This window comes from Buteo buteo, chromosome 19 (genome assembly GCF_964188355.1).
Source record: "Buteo buteo chromosome 19, bButBut1.hap1.1, whole genome shotgun sequence".
Classification (NCBI taxonomy): Eukaryota; Metazoa; Chordata; class Aves; order Accipitriformes; family Accipitridae; genus Buteo; species Buteo buteo.
The window spans coordinates 7,054,148-7,069,270 of NC_134189.1; the positions used below are offsets into that span (position 1 = coordinate 7,054,148).

Consider the following 15,123-nt stretch of genomic DNA (forward strand, 5'->3'; position numbering starts at 1 on the left):
TTTCCTTTCTACATTCTTAGCAAGCATATCTAACTATAATATATTTGTAGCTGGGAAAGGTCCATTTTGAAAGAAAATGCATACAGATATAATTACTTGGGTATTAATAAAGATTTCTAGACATGAGCTCTGGATAATGTAACCTGACTTAATAGACATCGAAACACAAATTAATGATTTCAGCTCTAACACAGCAGCAGTCTAAGCTATTGTTAAATTTCAGGCTTTTCAACTCTAGTGAATCAGTTTTGATCAAAAACTATGATAGATCACACCTTTACAACAGTCCTGCTTACTTATGTAGATTAGTTCCTTTTCTTAAATTGCCTTAACTGGAGGATAAGGCTTTATAAACAACACAAATGGACATCACTTTTTCTGTGAACTTTGTTATACTGATCCATCAAAAAGAACTAATCTGCACTGTTCTAAAAACATACAAAGAAACAAATTATCCATGCTAAAGAAATGTTTAAGTAGTTCTGAACAACAGATGGGATTAGAAGGATTATAGAAAAGGTTACTCCTTAATATGAGTCATTTTAAAAGAGTGAACTCATCATCCACTGAAGTAGTTTCCATTCAATCTGTAAAATATATAAAGTGGGCACAGATGGAGAACATATTAATTTACAACTGGAAAAGCTTTCTTAAAATTTGAAAACTGCTTAACTTCTATGCAAGCATTAAGTAACTAAGAATGTGTATCTCAGCATACATGTTAATTCTCTCTCTCTCTCTTTTTTCTCAAGGTTTTCTACTCTCAGTTTCAAAATCTCTGCAAAAGGTAGAAGATGAAGATATGCTGCTAACCACATTAAATCTAGGAAAAACTCTTCGAAATGGAGCTAGAACTGCAAACAGAGGAGCTATACCTTTGCTGAAGCATTATGAGACTGAAGACAGCAGTGTTTTGGACAAAGATGATGACAGAAAAATAAAGTTTTTGGTGAGTTTTCAGTTTTATGTTTTGGCTTAATTGTAAAATGGAAATTCTCTTTATAGCCAATAAGAAAACAAGTACAATAATTTAAAGCAATAACTTGGTGAATATGCAAAACTATCAGTTTAGCATACTATAGTAAAGAATAAATCTTCATCTGTAAGTATCTAATTCCAAGATTTTAAATGTGTAACTTGGACAGTTGAATAAAAGAAATCTGATTTTTACAGAACTATATGTAGCCAAAACTTGTGGGGGGGAAAAAACCTATATTTATGCTTGATTAAGCATGTCCCTATATGCAGCAACAGGTTATTAACTTCACCAAATATAAGACTCATTATTTTATCATGTTCTTTACCATAAAACCATTTCAGCCCAAGATGTAATGCAGGTCATTGCTTTTAAAATATCATCTTGAAAGATAAAATACTTGCATTGCTAAGTATAAAGTGTAAATAGTCAACTATAAAAAGTGAACTCAACTGACTTTAAATAAAGATAAACTGCTAGTCTTGTTTTCCCTTAAAACAGGACACAGGTTCCAGACATGATTTCTTAAATCATGTTATGCCAACCAACTTAGGTAGAAAGCAGCTACCTTATCTTGCACTGAAGGGAGCCATGGCTTTTCCAGCTGACACTGAAATTCAAAATATTGACTCAATACAGGAAAGAGAGACTGCAGAAGAAGAAAATTCAGCTAAATTCCCTATAGGAAGAAGAGATTTTGACAGTAAGTATATTCATTTTTACAGAAAAATTATTTCATTCTGGTAAAGTATAATGCAATGTCTATATAGCTATTTGATAAAGGTTCATTTAGAAACTCGATGTCTATTGTAATTCAGTGCACAGGGGAAGAAGCGTTTGTTAAATTTGTTGAATTAATATTTCCAGAGGCCATAAAGAAGTCTAGTTCTCTGATGATTTAAACTTTCAAGATTCTTTTTTGCTGTAGTGCTCAGGTGTATGCTGGGAAGAGTCTATCGACCTTGTTGGCAAGTCTGAAAACTACTGATCCACACCACCTTCTTTGAAGATTAAAGATTTTACTATGAATTTAATGTAATTTGAAGTTACTGTGTTTTAGTGTGGCTATACACATGCATACAAAAATACTTTCCCATCGCTTTGTAGAGGGAAACATAACTCATTAGCAAAAAAGAACATTGCTGTAATTACTAACAATGTATTGTTATAAAAAAAATAAAAGACTTCTGCATAATCCAGACTTGTAAGTATTTGTCTAATATTACACACAAGCTACTTCAACTTATTTGAGTATGAAAGGAAGCAATTAATGAATTTCATACTTTTCTCACAAAATTTTACAATTTCTGAACCAGTCAATGTACCATGTATATCAAAACATAACCTTATAATCGAAAAAAGTGAGTTAATTTTGCCTGACCGGCAATCAACTTATTCTTGCTTGTAGTTTTGCTGTGTTTTCTTTTTCCACCAATTTTGCTGTCCAATTCCTTCTGAGAGTTGTTTGAAGTCTTAGGTCTTTTAGCATTTTTTTGCAAAGATGGTTCACTTTCCTTATCACAGATTACTTTGTCATTATTCAAATCCATCTGTTCATTCTTGGAGTTCTTGTTTCTTGGCTGACAACTCAGCTTTCCCATTTCTGTAAAACTTCTAGTCTGGTGAACATTTTCAGAAATAGTTCCAAGCACCGGTACATCAAGACATGAATCCATACCTTCTGTCATGTAAGAATATAAAAAACATATGTGAAGAAATAAAAAGTTACCTGGGATTATTCAGCCTTTTTCTATCAGAGGACTGTCATGTGATTTTTTTAAATCAAAACTAGTGCTTTATCAGTAAAACAAAACTATGCTGGTCATTGCAGTTACATTTGCTATGTGTTCATAAGCGTACTGCCAGTTTAAAATGACATTGCTCAAAAACACGTAATAAGAAAGTGGATTTATAGCTTTAAGATATTGGAAAAGATGCTTGAAGGGTCTAGATATTATATATATGATATGGTTTATGGTGGAGTAAAACAAATTTTCCCTTTTTTTAATGTCAAAACCACAAATTTCACTTGGCTTGCTTTTGTAAAATAAGAAGAAACATTACGTAATGTATGTAAAATGTCTCAATTTTTTTACCTCAGGATAGCATCAATACATATTTTTCAGGTTTATATTTTCAAAGCATTAGCATTACAATTTTAATGCAAAGTCATTTAACTGATCATAGTATACACAGAGCAACAAGACACGTCTGTCTTTTTCTTGAAAACATATTTATAGTTGAGTTTTAGTAAAACCTTGATTGGTAACATTTGAAATATTAGCTATCACATATATTTATTCAGTCCTACTACAGCTTACCTGTGAGATATCCAGGTTTTAAATGTTGCTTTTGTGCAGGATGTATGCAGGTTGGGATTTGGCTACTGCTGAGGAAGTGTTGACCTTTTATTTCACTCAACTCATTTTTATATGTACAGGCAAACTGAGAATTGATTGAAGATTGCTTCATCTGCAAAGAGCAATGTGGTATTAGCTTTAATTATTTATTTAATTATTTACAAAAGTAAAAGACAACACCTGCAAGACAAGTAAAGTAATAAGTTTCCCCATTCTTCTGTCTTGAAAGCTTTTAGATCACGTAAAATACCAGAAAAATGAGTATGCTCACATAAAAAATATTTATGAAGTATTCATTTATGAAGTGTAAAGAATACTAATAAATTTCAAGAATACTAATAAATTATTCTATTAAAGTCCTAAAATAATTTTAAAATCATTTTTCATCTCTTTCAGAAAGTTACACATTAACCTTTAAAGCTTCAACCTAAGATATTCTGTCAAAGTTAGCCCCCTCTTTTTATCAAAAGACTGCAGACTCTACCATTTTGAATAGATGTCATAGCTACTATAGTCAATTATCATACTTCTACAGATCATCATCTTTGAAATGTCAGTTCATAAATGCCAAGTATAGGATTAGAGTGTCACCACTTAACCAATTTATACATAGAGGAAAGCATAATAGCAACACTGAAAAGGAATGATAGATAATATAAATGAAACTTCAATATACTTATACCTAAAACTGGAATATAAAGTATTATTCCAGGTCCTTCTTTGGCAAATTTCAGATTTCCCTTTTACTCACAAAATAAAGCCATTTCCTCATTGAATGCCAATGTCTAATTCCACATTTGTCATAACATACCCATACAGCACAAGCTGCCAGAAATCTACAGTATTGAAGACCACTATCTGGTTCTGCATGCTCATCTCCACCTCCTAGTCTTGAAAGCTGGGAACCTAGTCTCATAGCACAGGTAAATCAAAATATTTGGCTCAACTACAAAAAATTAAATAAAATTTTTCAATATATTTAATATATCCATATTTAATGGAATCAATGGTTACACATCAAACTTCCTCAGTTTACACTTAAGTTACAGCTTCACATCAGCTTAGAATTTCAGGGTCAAGCTTTGTAGATTCTGGCCAATTTATCACAAACATTACAGACTCTGCAAGACAAATCTGCCCTCACTCCCATTTGAAAGTCTACTGGATTATACTGATATGTTGAAAAGTATAGCACAGAGCAGATAATTACAATATATTAGGATTTTTAGCTAATAATTCTATTGCAACAGCACAGGTGAATTCAAATAACTCTGAGCTGAACAGCTGCTACAGTACAAATATCAGGAAAAAGAAAAAGCAAGAAACTGTCACAAAAGAAATGTAGTCATAAATATAGATAACAGGAATGATCTGTCAAATAACAGGTTTAAAGCCACTTTTCTGATTAAAAAGTTTGCATTATGCAAGTCTAATTCTCTTCTTAACACACACATTTAAATCTTACATTTCAGGTTTGACCCCTGTAGATATGTTTTTCTTTCAAATCAAAAATCTCAGATTTAGACAGAAAGAAAGAAAATGTTCCCAGAAACCTTCTTTCACAGGGACCTTCATCCACAAAATTGAGTCAACATTTATACCACTTTCATCAGATACTGTTTTCATGCATATGAGCTAACAGACTCTAGCTTTTTATCATTGAGATGCAGCCTAAGTATCTCTTCATGATACTTCAGTTGTCCAGGTGAACACACCTAGTCTTTTTGGGGAAAAGAAAAAAATAAAAAAAAAAGAAATCACACTTATTTACAGAACTTTAGTTCTTCTTTCTGACTTAATATGTCTGTACATATATAGTTTTACTTTAAACTCAGTATTCCCTTCAAGAATTAAAAAGACCCAATTTTCCCACTTGTCCATCACTCCCAAAGTGCAATTTCTCTGTGCCAGATAACAGCCTGAAAAAGAAAGGCAAATTTAACAGGAAGAACTAGACAGCCTGACTCTCAACAATTCTAATCTTTAAGTGTTAGTCTACTCTGTACTTAAAACATTTACCGTAAGGTAAGACTATATACACAGACATTTACAAGGTTTTCTGTGCTTCAAGTTTATGCCTTAGATCACCAAGTCATTAAGTGTATGTCATTATACTCTTTTCAGAAAGTGTTTTGATGGATAGAGAAGCTATAACCAGAATAAGCTTAAGAATTTGAAATAATTAAAAATGCAACTCTAATCTAGTTAAAACTTAATCAACATCCTACTGTACAATTACAATATTCAGTATTGTAAGCTGCATCACAAGAAGCGTGACTAGCAGGTCAAGGGAGGTGATTCTCCCCCTCTGCTCTGCTCCAGTGAGACCCCACCCGGAGTAACTGCCTTCAGCTCTGGAGTCCCCTGTACAAGAAAGACATGGACCCATTAGAGCGGGTCCGGAGGAGGGCCGTGGAAATGGTCAGAGGGCTGGAGCATCTCTCTTGCGAAGACAGGCTGAGAGAGTTGGGGTTGTTCAGCCTGGAGAAGAGAAGGCTCCAGGCAGACTTTATAGCAGCCTTCCAGTACCTAAAGGGGGCCTACAAGAAAGCCAGAGAGGGGCTTTTTACAAGGGCAGGTATTGACAGGACAAGGGATAATGGCTTTACACTGAAAGAGGGTAGACTTAGATTAGATGTAAGGAAGATGTTCTTTACTGTGAAGGTGGTGAGGCACTGGACAGGTTGCCCAGAGAAGCTGTGGATGCCCCATCCCTGGCAGTGTTCAAGGCCAGGTTGGATGGGGCTTTGAGCAACCTGGTCTAGTGGAAGGTGTCCCCGCCCATGGCAGGGGGTTGGAACTAGATGATCTTCAAGGTCCCTTCTAACCCAAACCATCCTACGATTCTATCAATATAAGGGGCTTACATTTTCGTTAAGTTTAAGGTTACTGCAATACTAATGAAAAATATTTTCCTGTATTTGCTATGTTTCTTAAACACTCCACCTTAATCCTTTAAAATTCCCTCAATTCTTAATTATTGTTCAGCAAATGACACACATCAAAAATTACACAACAATAACTTGCACAGAATTCTATCACATATTCATATTGTGAGAGGCAAATAAGCTACAATTTGTGCTGAGTTGATGAAGCTATAATAAACACAGCACAAAGAACACCAGACTTGAGCAAGAAACCCTGATAGTTACCATTCTATAAATAACAATAAATCCAGTTATTCTTTGGGACATCAGGATTTCTCTTCACCACTCCCATGTGACACTTCACTGATTCAGTTTGCAGGGATTAGAATATGTGGAGTCAAAGGACAGAAGTCAAGCCCAAACACTGAAAAACTTGCAGCACAAACCCATCTGTCTGTTTCAACTTCAGTGAAGCTTGAAATATGCCTCAAAACTCCACTCTGTATTGCATCACATGCTATTTGGTCATTTGCAAACAGTATACAAAGCTCTACCAAATATGACTGTTTCAGCTGATGCTAGTACTATCTAGAGGGTATATATAAATAAAGAGTGCAAGACTAAATTTGTTGAAGCAAACTTCCCAACTAGTCTAGGAATGTATATTTACCAGTAAAAACAACTGTATTACATTGAGTGAGGTAGCAATAAATAAATTTTAATAGCCTGCAGGCAGAACAAAAGAGCACAAGAAGTCTAGCACTGAATTACAAAGTAGAGCTTCACTGGAATTTTTAAGGAAAAAAAAAAAAGAGCGACTTAAAACTTGACTGAAGCACACATAATGAAGCCCATCAACAGTTTGAAATAGCTCTTAGAAATTAGAATTCTTTTACGTTAAATTCACTGAAATCCACTGCTTTGAGGGCACCAGCCCAATGACCCACACCTCTGGGAGAGCAAAAGGATGTTGGGAGCTCAATTTGCTAATCAAATAGTTGCACACAAATGGTGTGCAATAAACTCAGACTTACTATCCCCTCTCCTCTTCACAAGCAAGTGGGATGTTGTTATTATCCCTGTACAAAGAAAGAAATTCTGCTGTATTTCAGAAAAAAGGGTTAGCTGTTATCGCTGTTCAGCTGGAAGAAAGTATGATAGAATTTAAGACAGAGTTTCAGAGCATTTAGGTAAATTAGTAGTCCTAATGAGTAGATAAAGCAGGACGTTTTCCCACCTTGACTTCTATATCTAGAGAAGTTTTTCAGTTGTTCAAGATGCCAATATAAAACATTCACTTTTATATGAAATATTAATGGTGCATGCTCTATTTATTTCTGAAAGTTAGTTGATAATCTATTCCAGATCTCCTTCCAGCATCTGCATACAGACAGTACTGCCAATATTTAGTCACTAAGAATGTTGAGATTTGGTTTTTTATACACTGGAATGGCATAATAGAATTTGAAAACCTACATCAGTAACAACAAACACATGTTTTTATTTTCTAGCCAAACATTTAGAGTACTATTTGGAAGAGGAAAAGAGATAAAAAGAGAAAATGCCTCTTTTCCACCTTTACCCATGTCTGTTTAGAAGAAAAATATTAAAGGTAAGTTGAAAGAGAAAGTTGAAAAAGGGAAGGGATTGCAAAGGGAGAGTAACAAAATAAATGGTAAGTATCATTGCCAAACCAAGGCATCATGTTATTCAAACATGAAAAATGTCCTGAATAGCTCAGGTAATAGCAAGCTTTTATTGTACTGAAACTATAAAATTTTTTTTAGCATGACATTGTACCAGCTTTTTGCTATCCCAAATTAACCAACTACTGTTTTGAGAATATTTAGCCTCAAATCACCTCATTATTGGGTTTCTAAAGTACTCAAACCTCACAGCTACGGAGCCTAGCAAAGTAGTTTAGGGGTCTTGCAGAAACAAAAATGGTACTTTCTACACAAGTGTGGTTTATCAAGTGACGCTAATATTAATGTCTTTCTTCAGATTTTATGCTGAACATAACCTTTTCCTCCCCTCCCCCTCTCTCCTCCAGATACTCATTTTTTGCATACTCCATACACATTGAAACTACTAATCTGCTTAGTGTTCTCCATAATCGTATTCCACTTAGAAATAAATATTTCTTGCTACAATAGATGAGACCTGAGGAAGATTGTTTTCTCTATTACTATGAATTTTCTGCTCACAATTATAGTGGGCATACAGAAAACTCTTGATAACTTCCTGTTGATAGTTGTCCAAGTCACAGTTTATTTGTACTGGAATCACAAATAGGCAAAACAATTCTCTCAAGTAACAGCATTTAGACAACTAAGCAATGAAAAATAACAGCAGTGCATGAAGCTAGGTATTAAGTCATTTTACATAGGCATGAACAAGTCACATGAGAAAGGCAGACAGGGATTTTTTGCTTTGTGGAGCTTTTTCCTTGGAAGGATTTCTATACACAGTAAAATTACAATGAACTTCAAGCATGCCAAGATTTGTTAGAGTTCTTAAGCCACAAATTCTTTTTAAAACTAAAACTACAGTTATGTTCCCAGTTGGAGGGAAATAGTGCCTCATATAGGAAAGGTTGTCTCCAGTTACATTAAGGAAAAAAACATGCCAAACTACTGAAAGTCCTTGCAGCTGTTTCAGGGTAAATGTGTTAACAATGCAGCAGGATTTCTAAAACAATGTATCAAAGGGCCAAAACAGTCCTAACTTTACAAAAAAGATCTGTTACTCTCTCATATATTGCATGCTTACAGCCTGATAGCTTTTGTTCCTTCCTTCTTAACTCCTAAAGTTCTCAGTTTCATCTAATCCCATTAGTTCATGAACAGTATTTCACCTACAACTTGAAAATCTAATCTTTTCTGGTGCAGAAGAAAGATGAAAATCTTATTATGCAACATTTTTGTCGTCTTAAGTTGCTCTTTAACCTAAACAAAGCAGGTGATTTTAACAGCCCTTCCATTCCCCCCTCTCACCAATAAGCAGGATTTACATAACCCCATTGAAATCAACAAAATAAGTAGTCAAACAATAGAGTATCTACCCATTTCAGATAAATGGAAGTATGATTCAAAGAAACAGACGTAAGGTTGGATGTAACCTTTTTAGATAAAATACCTCTCTCCTGTCCAATTAAACTTTCTACATATTTTTATAAAGCAGAAAGGAGTGATAAGGACAACTGACAAGGGACATAAGTCAGTAGATGTTCTATAGACTTTTCTGAATGAAAGACTCCTTCCATAAAATACCATTCACCAGAAGACACTTCACTTAAATAACAGATAAACTTGAAACTCTAAATTGTCTCCCAAAGGAAGATTGACTTCCTTATTATTACTCTTACCTGCTTTGCTGGAGGGAATGAAAAAATGCAACATGTTAGCTCCCTAGACTTCTTTCTCCTCAAGGGATAAGAACAACAGCTTTGCCTCCTAACAAATGCCGTTATAGTTAGGTGATCTTTCTGCATCTCTTCCAGTATTTCATGAGGATTGAAAGAAAAAAATATTTCTTTGTCTTTCACTGTTGCCAGGAATTTATTTTGGCACAATGGAAATACCCACAGATTTATTTTATTTTTAAACACCAATTCCAGTTCATAGCTACCTGTATATTTCATCCACTCTCCATATTTCTAGATACTAAACACATATGCATGATGCTATGCCCTAGGTCTAAATATTATCAATCTGCACTCCTCCACATAATTCTACAGAAGTTGAGAGATCAGTTCCTTTTAAGGAAAGAAATGGGACTTAGCATACAACCAAACTAATCGTCACTACTGTGTTTTAATTCCCCTCTCAAATATCATGGAAAAGGGAGACTTTTATGGGACCAGTTCTAATGAGAGATCATGAATTTGTACTATAGACTAACCATCTAACCACCTATCAGAGTCAGCATGGTAAAAAGGTCCTCAGGACAATTTTATGGAACTAATGCTTCCATCATACATACTGCATAAGAAACTTCTCAGAAGAATCATTGACATTGAGAAGAAACACCATGTTGCTATTGTCTTATTCAAAAAACAAATGTCTGGTATCTCTTCTGAGTCGATTGTTAAAATGAGTGCATCATGCATCAAAAAATTTACAACTGTGAATTTTGCAAGCAACCTGTACACATTTCAGTGTGGTTGTATGAAATAATAACGAAGACTGATATTCAGTGTAAGAAGGTGATAAATATTACTACAGCACTTGAGAGCTATGGTCACAGACAAGAAATTCATTGTGCTGTGTGCTACACAGTAAAGACTGAACAAAATTTATTTCTACCAAGAGACATTACAATCCAATACAAGAAATATATGGATTCACAGAGAAAGGAACTGAAATTAGTCATTGTAATGGGCATCCATCTCAACAAAAAGCACTGCTAAGTTTTGGGGAGAGGTTGATTTAAAGGTACTGAAAAAGGTTTTAAAAGAGGATAATGAGTTCTGCAGATACCATACCTGTAGGAAATCTCTTCAGCCATAAGAAATGGTATAAAACAGACAGCTGAAAGAGCTAGTCTGAAAATTAACAAATGAACAATGCAGATTGGTATTGCAGGCTGAATGTAAGCAAAGACATATCTCAAAGCAGCAAATCAGAAATAATCAATGGGTTGGGATAGGTTAAAACTAGTTAAACGAACAGATTGAGATGCAAACAGAAGAACGGCATCTAGTGTCTAATCACTTTGATAACAACTTTTTGTACAGGAATCTCAGTGAAGAAAGATAAGCCAAAGCGGCAACTATCAAATCCAAGAAAAATACATGGCAGCACATCAAAAATCAAAATGAACATTTAATAACTTATAGTTGAGTGGACATATGGATAGAGAAGAATATATTCCAGAGGTGTTATGGAGTGAAAAAGTAGGATACAGTCCTCTATATTAAATATACCAGGAAAGATAGACATACCACCTCAAGATCAACAGCTGGATATTCACAGGATGGTATAGAAGTAAGAAAAGATGTCAATTTTGACAGAAGGGACATGTAGGTCAGACATAGATCTGTGAACTGTTCATAAAGATGATAGCTGAACTTCTGTTTGTAGATGTATTCATCTACAAAGAAGGTACAGAAAGAGAAGAGAAAGACAGGGCCCTATAAAGTCTTCATAGAAAAAGGAAGAAAAGGAAGGAGTAGAAACATGCAAAGGAAAATCTGTAGAAATTGTTAGAAACATAGAAAGAAAACCAGAAAAAGACAAAATGAAAAATGAATGTTTCAAGAAAGAAAGCAGGATTTTATGTGAGAGGAAGGAGATCAAAAGTGAATGGCAGAGAACTATCGGGTTTTTAGTTAGAAAAGTCATTAGTTGTTTGGCCACAGCAATTTTAATTGACTGGAAGGAAAAGTAAGACTAAATTGAACAAAGGAATACCAGAAGAATAATTCCAGACTTCACAGGAATATAGTGTAGTTTAGATGGCAATGTTTGGCTGATACACAGAAGAGAATTGCAAACATAATGTGAAACACTCAAACGTCTTATCTTGAGTAAGAGGACTCTCTGCTGATACATAATTGAGGAACATTCATACTCTGAACTGCATGATTTTTATTTTCATTTTTTTAAATGGAAAAACATCTTGAGATATTTGGCCTCAGTTCCATGCTGTACTTTGTCTCTCTGGTACAATAGGATACGCTGGAAAAAAGCCATGAAGAAGACTGATTGTGATTACTAGAGGCAGTCTAGCAGCCTCAATGTTGCTCTAAGATATGAGTTGTGTAGCCCAAAGCGGCCATTCAGTTTAACGTTTTAATCGTGTTACCATCCATATTGCTAAAGTAAAGTTCACCATCACAGCTTTAATCTACAACAGATAACACTATAAGAAAGCTTTACAGTCTTCTAAGATGCCAAAGAAAGTTTAGAAGTGCGAACCACAGACTTCAGACCTGTTGCTTATTCTCTTTAAATTTTGGTTTTCATAAGACAAAAGGTCATTTACATTTCAATATAGTCATCCTCAATTGTATTAGGCACCTGGTGAGCATTAAAATCAGTTTGAGAAGTTGACTGAAAGACCTCAAAAATCATTGCCTGAAAACATTAGATGTTTCATTCTATTTTGCTACAGGTACATTCTATTTCATCAATCATGGTGAAGCAAGACTAGTACATGAGTCCTACAGAAAAAGTCAGATTCTTGTATTGTATTAACAAGGATCATAGGAGTCACAGAACCCTTATTAGAGTCAGGCCCTACAAAAGCAGCACAGGAGAGTGTCATGATGAACCTTTGCATGCAATTCCTGCTCCTGAAGTAGAACTCACAATTACTCAGAGGCCTCTGAAAGAACTACTATTTGCATAGAAATTATGGTAGCTAATCTAGTATTTTTGATTAGCAAAAAAGTATTTCCAAAAATGTTAAAATAGTTTCATAATATGAATCAGTCTCAAGATTTGTATTTTTGATAGTTTCTGTCAAAAACCTTGTAAGTTTCCAGTAAAGGTCTCAAATGTGACAGGTAATTACTTTTAGATAATAATTTTTGTACTCTGATACTGAACACAGCTGTTCATGAATCCAATTACAAAACCTCTATTTAGATAAGAAAACCATCTATTTCAATGTATTATGCAAACAGCATACCACATTTTTGCTATTTGATGAGTAAAGCTGCACTTTAAATATACTGTTTATTGTAAAATTAATATAGCGAAGATCCTTTATCAGTTTCAATCTTTCATAATTTGCCTATGAGTTTTAAGCTAAATTTCACCATAATTAGTACATGTATCCAAAATGACCATCATCCACCCCACCTCCATTCCAAAAAAAGCACTCAGAATGAAGTTGGAGTATACTTAAAACACATGCTGGAAATACTGACAGTGCTTTTCATTACTTCCTTTTCATTATTTTCTACTTCTTAACCATGTAATATGTTAAAATTCCCCTCATATCCAGTGGCAGAAAGGTATTTTCCATTTTGCTGTTCTAGAACTAATTCTGGCTTAAAACACCCCTGTTTTCTTCCTTATATACTAATTACATTTGTGTTTTCACCTGTTGTCAGGGCTAAATTTGTAAAAATAGTAAGTCACTACTTTTATTTAGTTGTCTGTTGAAATGCTGTGAAAGATACAAGCTCTGCCTCTTTCCACAGTCCCAACATTCAAGTTCGTCTTTTTTCCTCAAAATTGTCAATGTAAAATGCAGTACACTGGAAGACTACAGTTTTCAGAAACATTGAAGTCATTCTTTTGAATAATGCCACTCCCAATACAAACATACCGTTGTAATGTTCCATTTCATCTACAAAATAGCAAACACTAACATCTTCATTTTATTGTTCACAAAGCAATGTTATGGAAAAGCCCTCAGAATGTTACAAATAAAAAGAACGCTAAAAAAATGCAATGAAAAAGTCATTATTACACTTTTAGAATGCTGACGTTATCAGAACTGAAATCAGGTGCCTGTGTTCAGTTTTATCTCTGTTTTCAGATAGCTTTTATAGTCCTGAAATACATTGATGGTTAAATGAAGAGATATAGATTAAGTCAGTATGGCTCCATTAAGAGATCTTGATTAGGAAGTACTTTTAAGTTTAAAGCCTTTCTCTTCTAGAGTTTCAGATATTTCCACTCATATTACAACATATTACACTCATATTTCCACTCATACGTTTCAGTTAGGCCAATTACCAAAAGTTAATCACAATTACATTTCTTTAGCTGTGGGATACATTTCAGCCAAGTATTTGAGAATTTTAACACTGTTGTTTTCATTTTAGCATTATTACTTCAGTGCATCTATAGTCGCATAGCAATTCCTACACAGTACCTTAATTTTTTTTTCATCCATAGATTTCTGAACACGTTGTCTAAGAGGTTTTGGAGAAGATCCACTGGATTGTGCTGGAGATCTATATTAGAAAGAGATAAGAAGTATTTAGAACATGCAAAAGCAATTAGTTAAGAAAAATAGTTACCTTACCAAGTTCCTCAGAAAGAGGAAAGCAAGTATTTGTACTCTCCAAGCCTTAGTCCTCTCCCTTCCTAAGTAACTACATGTACTGTGACAACTTAAGACAGTATAATGAAACCAAACATACAGTTCCAATTTCTGGTATCATTTTGTAGCATGCTTACACTATTGTAGTTCTGCAGCCACAGTATTATTATTTGTAATGCTGGTGATTAGTTACCAAGTCACCATTCCACTTACAGCCCCTTGAGTAGCATCTCATTGACATCCAGAATAATTTTCCTCATATTTACAGACGTTTCAATAGAAGTACTCACACAAACAAAATGCTTCCACCCTCCTATATTTCAGTCTGTGAATAGTTACGTACATTAATGAAAAGTTATTGATGCATATAAGGGGGAATGTTTTGGTCTTGAAATAAGAAGAATTAATCTGTGCATCTGTAAATAATTACTTCTGTGTTTATGCTCATGGCAGGCCAGTGTGCATATGAGGACAGTTTTTTTTAAAAAATAACTCATTTTTATTTTTATTTATTTAGCTCATTCTATTCAATTATTCCATAAATAAAATTTATTTTATTTATTTCTATTTGTCTGTTGTGCATAATTTCTGCAGGACCTTGCAATGTTTTTGCTATTTAAATTGCCAAAATATGTGGCTTCAGCATGCTCCTGTCTACACTTGTTCTGGTTCATGAGTCCTCTTTGTAACCCATAATGACAAAATTCTCAGCAACCCACTTTTCCAACAACAAATGATTCCTCAGGATAAGTGACTGATTAAATCATCACTGCTTCTCCAGTGCATGCATAGATTAGTTTCCTTTTCAGTGCCCACAGAAATGGGTTTTCAAGAGATTGTTTTGTACCCAAGATCAACATGGGTATTCCTTAAATAGAAGGAAATTTTAAAAAGCCAGAAAAGAAATGAGCAAGAA

The 15,123-nt window shown here is 34.3% G+C and overlaps 2 protein-coding genes across 2 annotated transcripts in view; one reads left to right on the forward strand and one right to left on the reverse strand.

Moving 5' to 3' along the window:
• Positions 1 to 422: 422 nt before the first annotated feature.
• PMCH (pro-melanin concentrating hormone) lies at positions 423 to 2,168 on the forward strand. The gene is made up of 3 exons (XM_075051330.1): positions 423 to 949; positions 1,478 to 1,679; positions 1,905 to 2,168. Exons 1-3 carry the CDS (start codon positions 701 to 703, stop codon positions 1,952 to 1,954), a joined length of 501 nt encoding a protein of 166 aa, XP_074907431.1. The 5' UTR covers positions 423 to 700; the 3' UTR covers positions 1,955 to 2,168.
• Positions 2,169 to 2,314: 146 nt separating this feature from the next.
• The window catches only part of PARPBP (PARP1 binding protein), a 46,956-nt gene continuing 34,147 nt past the window's right edge, over positions 2,315 to 15,123 (reverse strand). Inside the window, exons 9-11 of the mRNA XM_075050778.1 lie at positions 14,037 to 14,118; positions 3,298 to 3,448; positions 2,315 to 2,657 (exon numbers count right to left, since the gene is read on the reverse strand). Of these exons, the coding sequence (XP_074906879.1) occupies positions 2,323 to 2,657; positions 3,298 to 3,448; positions 14,037 to 14,118 (568 nt within the window). The 3' untranslated portion in view covers positions 2,315 to 2,322. The remainder of the gene's footprint in view (positions 2,658 to 3,297; positions 3,449 to 14,036; positions 14,119 to 15,123) is intronic.